The sequence below is a fragment of the Drosophila gunungcola genome, chromosome 3R (genome assembly GCF_025200985.1).
Source record: "Drosophila gunungcola strain Sukarami chromosome 3R, Dgunungcola_SK_2, whole genome shotgun sequence".
Lineage (NCBI taxonomy): Eukaryota > Metazoa > Arthropoda > Insecta > Diptera > Drosophilidae > Drosophila > Drosophila gunungcola.
Genome location: NC_069139.1, coordinates 8,788,408 through 8,803,264, shown reverse-complemented (window position 1 = coordinate 8,803,264; position 14,857 = coordinate 8,788,408). Strand labels below are relative to the sequence as shown.

At 43.0% G+C, this 14,857-nt stretch overlaps 2 protein-coding genes across 2 annotated transcripts in view; both read right to left on the bottom strand.

The window, feature by feature from the left end:
* Positions 1-1,602, bottom strand: part of LOC128264128 (uncharacterized) — a 39,502-nt gene extending 37,900 nt beyond the window's left edge. Inside the window, exon 1 of the mRNA XM_052999481.1 lies at positions 970-1,602. Coding sequence (XP_052855441.1) covers positions 970-1,027 — 58 coding nt within the window. The 5' untranslated portion in view covers positions 1,028-1,602. The remainder of the gene's footprint in view (positions 1-969) is intronic.
* Positions 1,603-12,299: 10,697 nt separating this feature from the next.
* Positions 12,300-13,728, bottom strand: LOC128261663 (AP2-associated protein kinase 1). The gene is made up of 2 exons (XM_052995453.1): positions 13,502-13,728; positions 12,300-13,099 (listed from the first exon to the last, which is right to left on the bottom strand). Exons 1-2 carry the CDS (start codon positions 13,514-13,516, stop codon positions 12,362-12,364), a joined length of 753 nt encoding a protein of 250 aa, XP_052851413.1. The 5' UTR covers positions 13,517-13,728; the 3' UTR covers positions 12,300-12,361.
* Between the last annotated feature and the right edge of the window lie 1,129 nt (positions 13,729-14,857).

Genomic DNA, 14,857 nt, shown 5'->3' with positions numbered 1-14,857 from the left:
CAAGTACCGAGCTGCTGGTAAGCCAACAATTTACAAATTATTAAAATTAAAAGCATGCGCAACCTGTAAACTGCCGGACATCGCCCACTCCAATATAATACTCCATCCTCCACCCTCTTAAAAGGTCGAGAACAGACCGGACCAGACCGGACCGAACCGTGGTGGAATGTTTATGAAGTAAATAATCGAAGCGTGCCCAATGAATTATTCATGAGTCTTATGGAAAAGCCAGCTGCCAAAGGTGGCAGGTGCCCAGAACGCGTCCAGTGCGTGACTTTCGGCTTTTTTGGAGGGCCAATAAGGACTAACCGGAGTCCAGCTGCCCCCGAACCACCCGTCATTTGCAATTAGCTATTTGGAGACTTCATTTCAGCAGCTTTGCATATGCATTAAAGGGTTAAATGGCAAAGTTTATAAATAAGTTGGTTCGGTTAACACAAGCAACTCATTATTGATCAGCCTCCATAACTGGCTAAAAATGATCTATTTTTACATACACACAAGGTTAAATTAAATTAATATCATATTTGTAATGGTAAAGTTTGTAAAAGATATGTCCTGAAAACCTTTCAATTTCTAAGGTTTAGTCTCAACTATTTTGATGGGCTAAAAGTTCCATTCTTAAATTCTTCCAAATATTAAGAGTTTGAGTAAAATAAAAATTTTGCACAAACTGTTTCCAAATTGCTTCTTTTGCGAATGTTACAATCAAAAGCTCGCAAAATGAAAATACATCTTAATCATATTAATTTACAAGAAAAATTCAAAATAGTTTGTAAGAAAGTTTTAAATATGTTTCAAACTACCAGACACTGCAATATATTTCTCATATTTGCCCAAATATCAGTTATGGTAATTTTGTCACGGAATATATTTTCTAGTGTACCCAAAAGTAACAATCACAAAAGCAATCAAAAAAGCCAGCACAATTGGACAAAGCAATCATGAAGTGCACTGGTAGGTACTTACTTATTGGCTTTGTTTGCTGTAATCCTAAAAGTAAAGCGATTATCCAAAACCTATTCATATTTCCGAATTGGTTGATTCCAGCTGCAGTGGCAGATGGGGTTGTGGCCTGGCTAAGCCTTCGATGGAAATCCCAAATGAGCACACAAAACTCTTAAAATATCAAACTGTAGCACTTGAGCGATCTGATTATCTTCACATTAATAAATAGCAACAATGTGTCGGTGGCTCGTTCTGGGGGAATCGGGGGGGTTCTACTTTTGGCACCACCAGCACAAATAACCTAGGCAATTATCGATCGCAGTTTCGAATGGGGGGTGGGGGGCGGAGTTACATATTTGATTGAACGCGCGCAGCTAATTAGGTAACTCCTGCGAATCGCGCGCACTCGCAGAGCAAGGACCTCGCCGGCAGGTGTCCTGCCCAGCCGCTGGCTACTCCTTTCACTATCACTGTCACTCGTCAGCACTCACTTTCACTCAAATGCACTACACTACACGTCAAACTTTTTGGGGGGCTGAGGCAGTAGCTCTGGCACTGGCACTGGCACTGGCTTTTGCTGAAAAACCACTGGCTCCGGGGCTCTTTCCATGCGCGCACTTGTTGTGCTCGTCGCAAGCGTTTATCCTAGACTGAAGTGGCAGGCGACACGCACGCTCGCCGACTCGCTGGAAAGTCGGAAAGACGGCTCAGGATACTCCCACACCTGCGGCCTCCTTAAATTTTAGTGGGAGTCGAGCCGTTCCAGCTACTTTCCCAACCCGAGAGAGGACGAAAGCTCGTCGGAGCTTTTGCGCGCTCACTTATCCGGCCAGTAGCCAGTTGTTGCGCCACGGCAACAGTTCCCTGCCGAGCCCTTGCCGAATCCTTGCCCGAGTCGAGTCCTGCGAAGAGCGCCTGAATCAACAGGCTGCTCCATCCACAGCTGAATAGCCTGGACTGGCCATTCCTTTCACTTTGTCTGCGGACGGGCAAAGCAGTCGCTTTAAATGCATTAAGTGTGGCCCAGCCGCTGGCCATTCTGCTGACGGCACGTCCCGCCAACCGACTGACCGCCCGCCACCCTCGTTTTTTTTAATTATCCCAGCAATTGTCTGTAATTGGTTTTCGGATAAAACAATTTGTGTTACAGTTTCTATTAACAAATTATATCATAAACAATCGTTTTAATAGGTAATAGTAGTTTACCCCTTAGAAACATGTCAAATTTAGTACGTATACGCAATCAATTGTCTTTAATTTCCTGTTTCGAAATTTTGAATAAAACAAAACTTTTACGAGTTATTGTAAAGCTGTCGGAGTTAAGAATTACTTAATATAAAAACTGTAGCTATAATAAATTTGCTTTCATTTCTATCAGTTTTATATCCATTAAATGTATACCTACCCAACCTGGTTACAATTCACACTTACTCACTCAAAGGTGTCTGCCAGCAACAATATTGTAATTTGCGGTTCACGTACAGCAAGCCATTGTAGACCAGTTCCGCCCCAAAGTTGCCTTTTTGGCCGAGCCGCTCTAATTCGGACCACTCCTTCCGCCTCTGTGGCCCTGACAGCGCATTACTCATTCCCACTAATATCCTTGCTGACAGGTATCCTGTGCCGTTCCGATTCCGACTTGAAGAGCCGGTAAAGCCCTTGGCTGTAGACCTGTCATTGGCACCAGACGTTCCGAGTGGCATTCAAGTTTTGATGGAATAAATGAACACAGAATTATTTAAGCTAATTAAGCATTTAAGACGTCCACACACACACACACACACACACACATATCCATCTGCGGCACGTGGGTAAACTTGTTAGCGTTTTATAGGGATTCTACTTTTTAAATTAACGAGACGGTGTGAGGACTGTGAGCACCGTCATGGCACATGGCCATAAAGTTTTATATCCGGCTCCGCGGTTTAGAGCCTGCAGGACCATCGTCCGCGTATCCTGCGCATGGCCATTTAATTTTCCCCACGTCCGTCCACTTTTAATTACAAACAATCAAATCAGTTTGTGTTTGTTTTTTTCCGCGAAGCCATCGCGAACGGGGCCACATCATTGTCACAGCTCCGGCTGCGGCTCCGGCGACAAGGACTGCAGACATTTTGTTTTCTGTGTATGTTTGGACTCGGGCTTTGACTGCCAGCCTGTCATCATTAGTGACCACAACACACAAGTTGACATTGCGCTAAATGGGAACATGGCCCTGGGCCAGCGACTTGTTTGCTTGTGGCGACTGACATATCTAGTCTATTATGGTATTAAGTCATAAAACGCGTGGTAGTCGCTAATTTGCGAAATTATTTCACCCAGTAGTTACCAGTAAGATACCGCAACTTCTGGCTATCCACCAATACCCTAGCCAGGAAAATACCCCTTAGATTTTATCGGGCATAAAAACATTCGGCCAGCAGCGCCATGCAGAAACTAAACAAATATGAGTTTTAAGTTTGCATGGAAAATGGAATAAATGCTTGCAGCCAAATATTTGTTCCTATTGCCAGGCCCTGTTTGTTTATGTAAATTTGGAGCAGAGTTTTGACGTGCCTGTATTTTTGCTGTTCGTGCTATTAGAACACAACTAAAAATAAATTTTATTAACAAAAAGTAATAAATCAAGCAATGTGCAGCCAAGTGAAGAATGATAGAGCACACAACAAGCCATGTTCTCATTTAGGGAATCTCAGGCAGTTTAAATAATAAAAGGGAAATTTGCAAATTGTAAGCGCGTAACCAGAAATTTCGAATGGCCCAAGGGCGTAAGGATATTTGCTGTTGCTAAAAAACATTAGCTGGGCACGCCCCCAGGCAATTTTCAGGCCTCAGCCACAGGAACTTTCGACCGCCGAATGCCTTTCCATGGGGGTTTTTGGCTTGGCATATACGCGTCCTGGCCAAAATGCAAGTAAAACCGGCGCACAAGCAAAAGCTCGTCCTTTACTCTGTTTTTTGCGTTGCCTTTTCGGCTGCTGAACAACAGCCAACAAAGCTCATTTACACGGGAAATAGCCTAAGTGCAAAAACCATTTAAATGCAAATTAAGCACAAAGTGAAAACATGTGAACAAAGAGGCTAGCACACACACACACGCACACAGTGGATGGCACGTATTTGGGCCAGGCTCCTGGTTTCGGCTCCTAACGTGGCTTACACATCGCCGCCGGTTTCGAAGGAATGCCCAACTTTGGGCCGCTCTAAATGTTAAATAGTTTGGCGCTGCCAGCGCCACAACAAATACCTCTGGTCGAGGTCCTGAGCCTGTCCTTCTGCTCGTGCTCCGATTTGAATAAATTCATATGCATAAATGGGCCAGGGAAGTAGCCAACTGCAGCTGACAAAATCAACAACCTGCCTCATGCCCGGTAATTGAGTCAAAGATTCAGGTCCCAAGATATGAACTGCAGGTCGATGTCCGTTGTCCATTGCTCGTTGTTCGTTGTCCGGCAACTTCACGAGCAATTTACCCGCTGCGTATCAGCCACGGGCTAATGAAGTTACACACGTCCAGCTGCAGGGTTTGGTTTTATGGCCAAGGTGCATGTGCATTACATCGAGCCATGGGTGCCGGCCATTGCCCACCAGTTGAATGAGCTCGGTTCGATGGAATTAAATTCTCGCCTCGAAAGGCACCTGGTCGCTGGCTTCCTGGATGACTGGCAGAGGCGAGTACGAAAAAAATTCTCTTGGGGGTTTTACTTTAACACTGAACAAATAAAAATGTTTAAATAATAAATAATTGAACTTCATTTAACATTTTAAATTAATTTTTAATAAAATGTTACATTTTTTTAATTTTTATACAATTTTTGAAACGCCAATTATCGTTGAGGCTTAAGGAAATAGTAGTTCAACTTATACATAGAAGATAAAATCATTGCTTTAAAGCAGGCCCACACTTTATGTTATGCTGTATACATATTTATATTGGCTAAGCCAATGTGTTCGTGAGGTTGTTTATCAAAGAATTTCATAATATAATTTAAATTAAAATTCTATTTATTTTTTAAGTAAATGAATTTATTAAATTTGTTGCTCTTACCTAAGTGTTCAAAAATGAAAAGTAAATGAGGTTTTTATTTTAAACAACATTTATCAATATCGTTTGAATTATTCTTGTCGAAAAGTGATTTTAACCCCAGAAACCCCTCTGGGACCGCCCCTGATTGATGGCTGCGATGGCTGTTCCTGCAATGGTCGAGTACGCTATGCGATAGTCTTTGATTATAACACAGCAGAAGGACCAGAAGGACCAGATGCCGTCTGCGAGGGTGCGTGAACTCGATGCGAGTTGTCCGAGTGTTTGCTTTATTTATGTGCACTAATCAAACAGCCGGGCACGGACATCACTCCCCCGAGAAAAAGAGGTGGGCTCACCACCCAGCTGCTGCAAATTGAGCAGCCGCCGCAACAATTTTACACAGCAGGGGAGTAGTTTAACACATTCCGCAATTGATCTCGATTGGGACTTCATTCAGAAATTCAAGTGCAACACAACAGTAACTCTTCATTATTTCGCGGTGTGCTATAATTGGTCTATGCGTGACTGTAACAGCAAAAGTTACTTGTCCACAATAATTTTCAAAACAATTTATTGATTAAGCTGCGTGTATGTGTTGCAAAGAGTAGGAGGTACTTGGCCATAAAAGGAAATCAATCTGGATTAACTTTTCCAGTTTTATATATGTAGCCTGGCATGAGCCCAAAGTTTGTCACATAAATTAAGTCGTACAGCGTAATAAAGCCGTGCTCGTGATACTTGGTTCGACATTAGCTTGTTGATTTTGTGACCGTTCCAACGATGGGTTCATTCTTGTAAAATCTTATTAACTTTCATTGTTGTTGTGGGTGTGTGTGGTTGTGAATGTTTGTGTGTCAACTGTCACAACGAAGTTTTGTCCCGCACGTTTTGCTGGCAACAGTGGCCAAAGCCCATCATTGTGCTCACAGTTCATTTGATATTAATATAGACCACTGGCCACTGGTCCTGGTGCTTCTGGCACTGATGATGATGCTGCTCTGCCGTTGCCGCTACATATGTTTTCATTTGTTTGACGCTGATGATGACAACCCTCATCAAAACTTTGTACCGATGGCCGCTCGATTGCTCGGGCGAGTGGTCAACGGCTGTTGACAGGCCACTTTGACATCGTGTGGGTTGAGCTGGCTTCCTAGCATCCTGTACGTTGTGGGTATGTGGCACAGTGATACATAATTAAAAAGCGGAGGCCAGCGGGCGACAAAGGCTAGGGCAACTTTTGATGCCACTCCTTCTCTCGCTCGCACGCTCAGATATAAACAGACACCCACCCACACAATTTAACTTAATGGCCAAAGGGACAAAGTTTGTGATTTTCAACATGAAAGTAAACAAGTTGCTTCCAGGTAATTTGTTAAGCTTCGGCTGGCCTTACAACCCAAATTGCTAGCAAGTCAGGCAAGATCGAGCAATTGAAAAAGGCAACGGAAAAACGCAGAGGTGCAAAGTCAATGAAAATCAAGTGCTGGGGGGGAGGGGGCATCAGGATATGGCCAACCCGAGGCTTTGGCGAGCTAGGGGGGATTTGAGCCCCGAGCAGCCAGAAAGAGAAACCAAAAGAGCTGGGGAACACATGGAGAAATCATTTGTAGTAATTGAAATCGAACAAAGCACAAGTTGCACAGCAAAAGAGGGAAAAAATAGCATGCCATTGGGGCTCGGTACACAAAATAAATGTAAACCACCAGAGAGGAATGGAAGGCAAAAGGTTGGCTTCTGGTTTTGTCTGGTCTTGCAATGCTTTTTCAGCTCGAGCTTTACAAACTGACTTCCGGTGCAGCCGCCAGTCATGCTGGAACATTCTAGAATGCCACCTCCAGTCACCGACGACGACCGATTGTACGGAACATGTGTTGAAAACGTGTTCAACACGGCCAAATGACGGCGACATCGGCAAAGCCACCGCCCGAGTATTTCTACGCCATTTGTGCAGACGGCAGGAGCAGGAGCCAAAATCAGCAACAATTCGTCGCTCAAGTGTGAGCAACGTATGCAATCGTGCATGGTGTGCGACGGCGGCTTAGACGCGCATCTTGAATGACGTTAATGCGACTAAGCGGGAATCTTAACGCTACACACGACATGTACCCACACATACTATATTATATATACTATTTACTATATGTGGTGTGTGCTAAGTATGCAAATTGTCGGCCCCAACGCGCTCCACTATCTATAAAAGACAGTCGCTTGTCTAGTCGTTGAATACATGCATGGATTCAATCACACTCCTGTCACACCAGGCGTATACGTAACACTTGTTAATTGCGAGGTGTCTTGTGTGAAAAGAGTTGCTGAATCTATTATATCAGGTTCTGCAAAGTATTCTCTTGCCCTTTGTTATTAAAATGCAAAAAGTTCAAATACAATATCAACAATCGACCTTCTTTCGTAAATTAATATGTCAGAGTAAAGAAATCAATTAAATCAAAGTCAGTCATTTTTTTCATTGGAAAATTTTGCGAAAACTGATACTACTTTTCTCTTGTTGATCACGTCGTTGGTTTCTATCGATGCCAGCAAGAAATTATTGGGAAAACGACTTGTTGTTCATTTATCCTTAATTATAAACACGAAATCGAATCTGGTTCGGCAGAAATCAAGAGAATACTGACTGCCATAAAATAGGACAACAAGTCAATAAAGTCTCTTAAAAACAAATCCAAACAATATGCACGAAACGTTTCAGCCTGATTGGCAGTTAATTTAGCATAAAATGGTCGGCTCTTGATTTTTTACCTTGATTTGTAATATGCAAATGCGTGGACTTTTTGCGGCTGTGCGCGCGTTAATTAACTGCCCGGATAGGTATGCTAATGCAAATAAAAATGGAATTGCCGCTAACAGTCACGGTTATACATAAATGCCATTCGGTTGAGTTAAGCTCGCACGTGTGGGCGTAAATGCGAGTGCGAGTGCGAATGCGAATTCGACTGCAGGTGTTTGCTTGAGTGCACTCAAACACTTTTGCTGCTTGGACGATTTCAATAACGCAACGTTACATCGATGCTGCAGATTGGAGGGTCGAAGTGGAGGAGCTCCTGTCGAGTTGGGCTCCCAATGCCCCGACCATTTGGCCCCCAGTTCACCATGGTCAGATAGACAATTGATGCTCTTCGCTTGGCTTGGCGTGGATGTTTAACCCTGGCAGTTGGCCAAACTAGCATCTCCTCCGGCCAAACTTGATTCCTCGATTCCTCCTCTTTGCACGGAAAGAAAAGATTATTAAATATTGCACTCCGTTTCGATTAGAAAGAATAAAAGAATAATTATCATAAATATTTCATTCAACTTTAATAGGAAAGATGATTGATAACTATTTACGAATAATTTAACTCATTATGAATATTTAACACTATTTAAGTAGTTAGCAAGTCAAGGTGTATAAAGTATAATAAACAAAATAAATTCCAATAGCATTGAAGTTAACTTATAACACTCATTCAAATAGCATGAATAAAGAAGAAAAACTATTTACAGATATGCCAAATATACACACATGCCACACATTCAATGAATAAGTCATATTTTCCCCCTGTGTGTGCAAATGTCGATGTTAAAAGTGCCTGGCAAAACGAATGCGAATGTGTGTTGATAAGTGCATACAATCCATTCGGTATTCAAATTACTTTAAATCGCATTTGTCTCGCGTGTGCCGAGGTGCACGCCTTACTCGCTTTGCTCCTGGCACGTTCGCTCCGCAAAGTTGCAGTTAAATTGTAGCAGGACTGCCAAATCAAATTTAGTAAAAGTCACTGGCACACGAGTGCCTGAGTAAACACAGATACATTTACGGATGCATATGTAGTGGCAGATACTCTGTCACAGACAGTCCGAACAGTTTGGTTTTCAATTAAATTTATGGCTGGTCAACGCTAGTGGGTGGAGGGGGGGTATTGCAAAACGAATGGGTTGGGGGTAGTTATAGAGGGACAGGCGCTCCACTTTAATGGCTGAAAGCTGAGCACTAAAAGCGAAAAGCGAGTCGACGAGCAACGGTAAAGTTCATTCCGGCGTGAAAGGACGAAAATCGATTAGATCCAAATCTTTTAATAAGTTTCATTTCCGTTTTGTGCTCCCCTTTCGCTTGGGCGCTGTCTGGGGCTAAATTCGGCCTTGCGGGCGGTCGGAGCCACGCCCCCAGCCGCCCCCTTGCTGGCACTCCCATTTGCATTGCGGCTTGTGGGCCAGTAAACTGTCTAAAAACCGCCCAAGCCCCCGTTTATTACGTATATTAGGGTGCGATTTGGAAATTGCGGTTCAATTGAGTTTCGGGACTTGTCGATTGCCGGCAGTCAAGTGGTTGCCAAGAAAATTAGGCCAAACCAGACGGCATAATGCCACACTCTCTGCCACAGAAACCCACAACCACTCCCACAGCGAGACGCGATTTATGATTGACTTGCCGCCCAATCTGTATCTATTGTCGTCGATAATTCGATGGCGATTGTGATCCCCATTTGCCACCTAACTTGTGAATATTTCATGAGTGGGTCCTGTGTTTTCGAATAAAGGCATTACCAAAGCTATTCCCACGAAAAGCTAATTGTTAAAGGTTGACTGTCATGTAGGCAATCAGCCAGCAAATGGCGGGCTACATAAATACTAATCCCCCTGTGCCAGCAATTTGCTCGCCTGAAAACAAAAGGGATAATGATAGGCACAGACGGCTTCTGTTCGTGCTAGGATACCTGGCCAACATTAAGCTTTATAAAAGTTTTATTGTAGTTTACTTTTTTTTGATATTTCAGCTTCTTCTTTTTTTTATTAATTTTAAATATACTTCAAAAAAATTCCTTGGCTGATAAACAAACTTTTCTTTCCATGTTCATTGTTTTTGTCATCTGCTATTTCCAAACACCGGCAACAGAGTTAAACTGCGACTGTTAGCCACGTTTCTTTTGGACGCCCTCGTCGGGTCTTTTCTTTCAGCCGGGTTAATTGGCTGCGATGAGACACACGGGCTAGAATACACAAAAAAACCGGACTTCACGTATGCCGCGTCATCAAATCATTCACGCGGCCTGGAAGAAGGCAACACTATTTTTCCCCTGCCCGCAACTTATTGCCGCTTTACGAGCACTTCAAGTTTTATGTGAGTTTTTCATTACTTTTCCGCTGGCCCAAAATGAATGATGCGGTGACCTGCCGATTTCTGGTTTTCATTCCGCTTTCGTTTCCCTTCGATTCACTGTTCATTTCGCACTTTTTTCGCTGGCGGTGGGAAGGCTTTCGGCACACAAACGACATAAGCAGTGACTGACAGTCGGAGGCGACAGGACACGCCAACGGCTTTGCACGTACGGATGCCTGTTGTCCTTTGTTGGCTTTAATGCGGCTTAAATGCCACTCTTCGAATGGATTTTTTGCCCTCGGGACTCTTTAAAATCGCCCAACCCACATTGGCGAACTAATTACTTGTTTAGATGTCCCCAAGGGCGGACTGGGGATATGTCAAAGAGCAATTAAAAATAATCGATATGCAACACCGCCAGGCGCAGAAGGCAACCTCAACCCCGGACAATTAAATTTAGAGAGGCAAAAACCCCTCGGAGCACCCAAAACGATAACAGTTTTTCACAATGGATTTGAGCTGTCGGCAACACGTCGACACTTGGCAATTTTTGCAGCTTTCGATTGTAGTTGTTGCTGTCGTCCTGCAAATTACATTTCCCCGTGGCCAATACTCTGATATGTGCTCTGTTGCTGCTCCTGCCGCTGCTCTCAACCGCAGCGCCAACTGTTTGTTTAATTAAATTGCAAAAGCAAGCGGAAACAAAATTTCTCCTCCATTTCCCCAATCCCCTTGGGCAAGTTATGGCCATGGCGCTGACCATCCTGCAGCAGTCATTTGTATTAATTGAATAAGAATTTCGCTTTAATCCGATATAGACAATATAGACGCTTTCTCACTGGACCAGGCCAAATGGCAGACATTTTGCCCGCACTTTATTTTATAGCCCGTACATTTTATTTCTACGAGCACTCCGCTCCTTTTTTGTGTGCTTTTATATCGCGTTTCTTGGAAATTACGCCACCGCATACATAGCTAATGTCAGACCCACGGCAATTGTTATTGAATCCCTCTAAATAAACAGAGAGCGAAACCCTAGACTGTGTGTCTTAAAGCGAAACCTGGCGAAAAGAAAACGTCTTGGCCATAAATAGACACGCATTTGAAATTCGAACTAGGCCGCATGTGTTTTACCTATTTCACCTGCCAGTCGCCGCTAGACGGCCCCCTAATTAGCCCTAACGACAGGACATTTTTTATATTTTATCAATCTTTGACCCTGGGGGCCCCCATTAGCATGGGAAACTGTAAATTGTTTTCAATACTCGAAATTATTATTATATTAAAAAATTATTCATGATTGTGGGGCCTGGTTGCCATCTGCCCGGGGGCACTTAAAATATGAAATATGACAGGAACATGCGAGATAGGAATCAGAATCGTTCTCGACGTCCTCGCACTAAAGGAGGGCAAGGAAAAGTAAGGCACATGACAGGATCTCCCTGGCCACCGGCAACAATGCTCGACGGGGGTGGGTCCTTGAGTGGCCAGGAAGTGGCTGGGAGGAAACCAGCTGGTTCCTGCCCCTTGCTGCATATTGTATTCGCAAGATAATCGTCTTTAAAGTTTCACATTAAAGCTGTCAGTGCTCGTGGTTAAGCGTCTGTCAATGACATTCCAGTTTCTTTTTCTTTCTCAATTTAACAGCGCTAAAAGGGCAAACTTCAGTGACTCATAACTGCGAGTTATTCAGCTCGTTAAGTCGTATTATGCACCAGCATGAACTGACAATCTCTGTTTGAAGTTTCACATAAGGCACTAAAAGCATGCAATATTAAAATATGGGTCTTAATAAAAGGTAAACGGAGCAAAGCTCTAGTTTAAAGTTTTTGGTCCGGAGAGTTCCCCTTTTACTGGGTTAGAAATAAAGCATAATAATTAATTGAGACTTTTTAGGCAACTTTACTAGTAATTTAAAATTAATCGAGATAGCTATCCATAGTTGTATAGTATGTATGTAATTTTACAGGTAAGAATCTGAAATAAATGTTAAAATAGGTTGTTTAATTTACGAATCAATTTATATAAATGCTGTTTGCTGGCCTAAACTTATTTGGCATCTAAGCTATATTAGTAAAATATTCACAAAACTTTTCAGTTTCGGTAATTGATGTGTTCTTTGAAAGCAGTTGTTGTTTTACCTTGAACTTAAAAAATAAAAGAGGGCGACAGTTTACTCTTTTGGCTTAAACTTCTGTAAAACTTTAAGTAAAAAGCATTTCATTTCTGTATCATTCTATATATTTCTAGGATTTATAATAAGGACTTAAGTTTATTAATATAATTTACTTTGTCTATTTGCTGCGCAGCAGTGCCGCTGGCAAATACTTCGTGAGCGGCGTGACCGCCTGGACCTGGTTCTGGGCATCATTCTGCTCCTGGACATTAATGGCAGCGGGCGCTGAGCTGAAGTCCAGCACTGGTGCCACGCCCTCGTCGGAGCTGCGGGAACTGCCGCCCAAGGAGTCGAACTGCTGCTGGATAAGCTGCTGGGCCCGCACCGCGTCCTCGGGTGTGCGATACTTGACGAAGTGCACCTCGGGCTTGTGGCTCTGGGCCTGGTTCTCAGTGGCCAGTCGCTGGGCCAGTTGGCCAATATCCGCCTGCTTGCTGAGCACATAGATGGCCGTTCTCTGCTCACTGGCCTGCTTGGCCAACTGGAGGGCAGCGTTGGTGAGACCGTGGTGCTCCGGCGACTTGATGAACAGCACGCGCAGGTTGCGCTTCAGCATGCTGGCAATGTGCTCGGTGGCCTCGCGGTCCGCAAACTCCTCCTCGGGAGCGGCATAAGTGAAGAACTCCTTGCTGAACTCATCCGCAGCAGCAGGAATCTGTTGCTGCTGCTGCTGCTGCTGCTGCTGCCGCTGCTGCTGCGACTCCTGCTGCACCAGTTGCTGCTGCTGATGCGTGGGTGTAGAACTGAATCCTGTGGCCTCGGCATCGATGAGTCCGGCAAATCGTCGGTCGCTAGCAGCAGCTTGGTAATTGTAGCCCAGTTTGGCCGCCGAAACGGAGGCGATAAAACAAAGTAACTGAAAGTTGGATAAATAATAAAATTTAGTACCCAATATACTGTGAGAGTAACAAACAAATTATATATAATCCTGTTCAGTATAAAAGTTTTACTGGTTTTTAATTGTTACATATTTATAATTGTATAAATCCAAAACAAAAATTTATTTGTTTTACTCTCCAGTTAATAAACTCTTTAAGTAAATATATCGATTCGATTCGATTTTTTAAAATTTCTAGATTCATTACTCTTTAAATTTAAGGCCTGAGTCAGCTCTAAATAGATTAACTATTTTTACCTTTTAAATAAAGACATAAATCACTCAAACACTCTTAACGTACTTTCTTTTCACTTTCGAACTGAATGTCATTTCATTTCATTATATTCACTTAGTGGTTTTTCCATAACTTTAATTACTTACCAGGAATCCGCGCATCTTGGGCAGGAGTATTTGATGGCTAGTGATGAGGATCCGTTTACCACTCTTTAAGCTCGCTAACTGACGTTTATCGTTTGCATTCCGATGATATTTATACGAGCTCGCCAAATGGGAAATTGGAAATATGACAAATGATGGGCTTGCAATGTGGCAGCGTTTTTTGATTTGACTTGGCTATCGGAATCGCGATCGCATCGGTTTCCGTTTCATCTGCGGTTGCTGCAACTCTCGAGCTGCGCATGCGCACATTGGCAACAGTCAATAGTTAATCGGAGATAAATGAGCTTTTAAGCGTTGACACAAAACCCCGTCTCGGGTTACGGGACCTGGGTTCGGCACTCAACCTGTTTTGGCGACCATGCAACCTAAGGGCGTAGCTTGTCTTACATAAATCTGCGGAACTACTCGTGTTTGGGCGGTCGGACATCAAAGACGCTTTTCGCCACAACAACTGTGCAAAATGTGCATAATTAATTAATTAGCCGAGCGATTGCGATTTGCATTTTTTTGCGGCAGGTTATGAACCCAGTCCAAAGCTCGCTTTTAACCTCATCATAGAGTCCATCAATATCGTCAGTCATCGCTTGAGTATCGACAGCAACAGTGGCTGCATAGTGTTTGTCTATTTGGCCAAAGAGCAAAGCTCAATAAGGGAATATTCCCCAAGCTGGCCAAGAAATCTTCACACATTGCCTCTGTTTACCCAACAACAACAACTGCCTTTAATTAGGTATGACTGGTACACAGGCAAAACACATGCATAAACAATATTTAGCAATAAATAGACACACACAGACTAACTTCTGCGGCTGAACAGTTTCTGGGCCGGTTAATTGTTCTGATTGTTGCACATAAATCTCGAGAGTGTTTATGTGTGTTGTGTGTGCGATGCTGACGATATGCTCTAATTGATAAGGCGGTCTGACCAAAGTTCGAGCTACCAATTGAAATCATCATAAACTAGTTAAGATACACACCGAAAAAAGTTCTGATACCTAACCGTCTTATATATATCTCAAATTATGAATTTAGCTTAAAGACACCAACAGGTTTTTGAAAATGTATGCCAAATTGATTTACTGAAACTTTAAGATGTGATTTGAGTGGGCAAGAGGCCTCCATAAATACGAAAAAGTTCTTTAAAGTATTTTTTAGGGATATATATATGTTCTTGGCACTGTTATAAGCCATTATCTCTGATATAATCACAATTTATTTTTATTTGAATTTAAAAAGGGTTTGCAAACATATCAGACTGCTTATAAATGCATTCTTAATGAGCACGTGTAGGGTATGAGTTTTCCGCTCGGTGCACGGCATTGTCTGGTTCAGATTTAT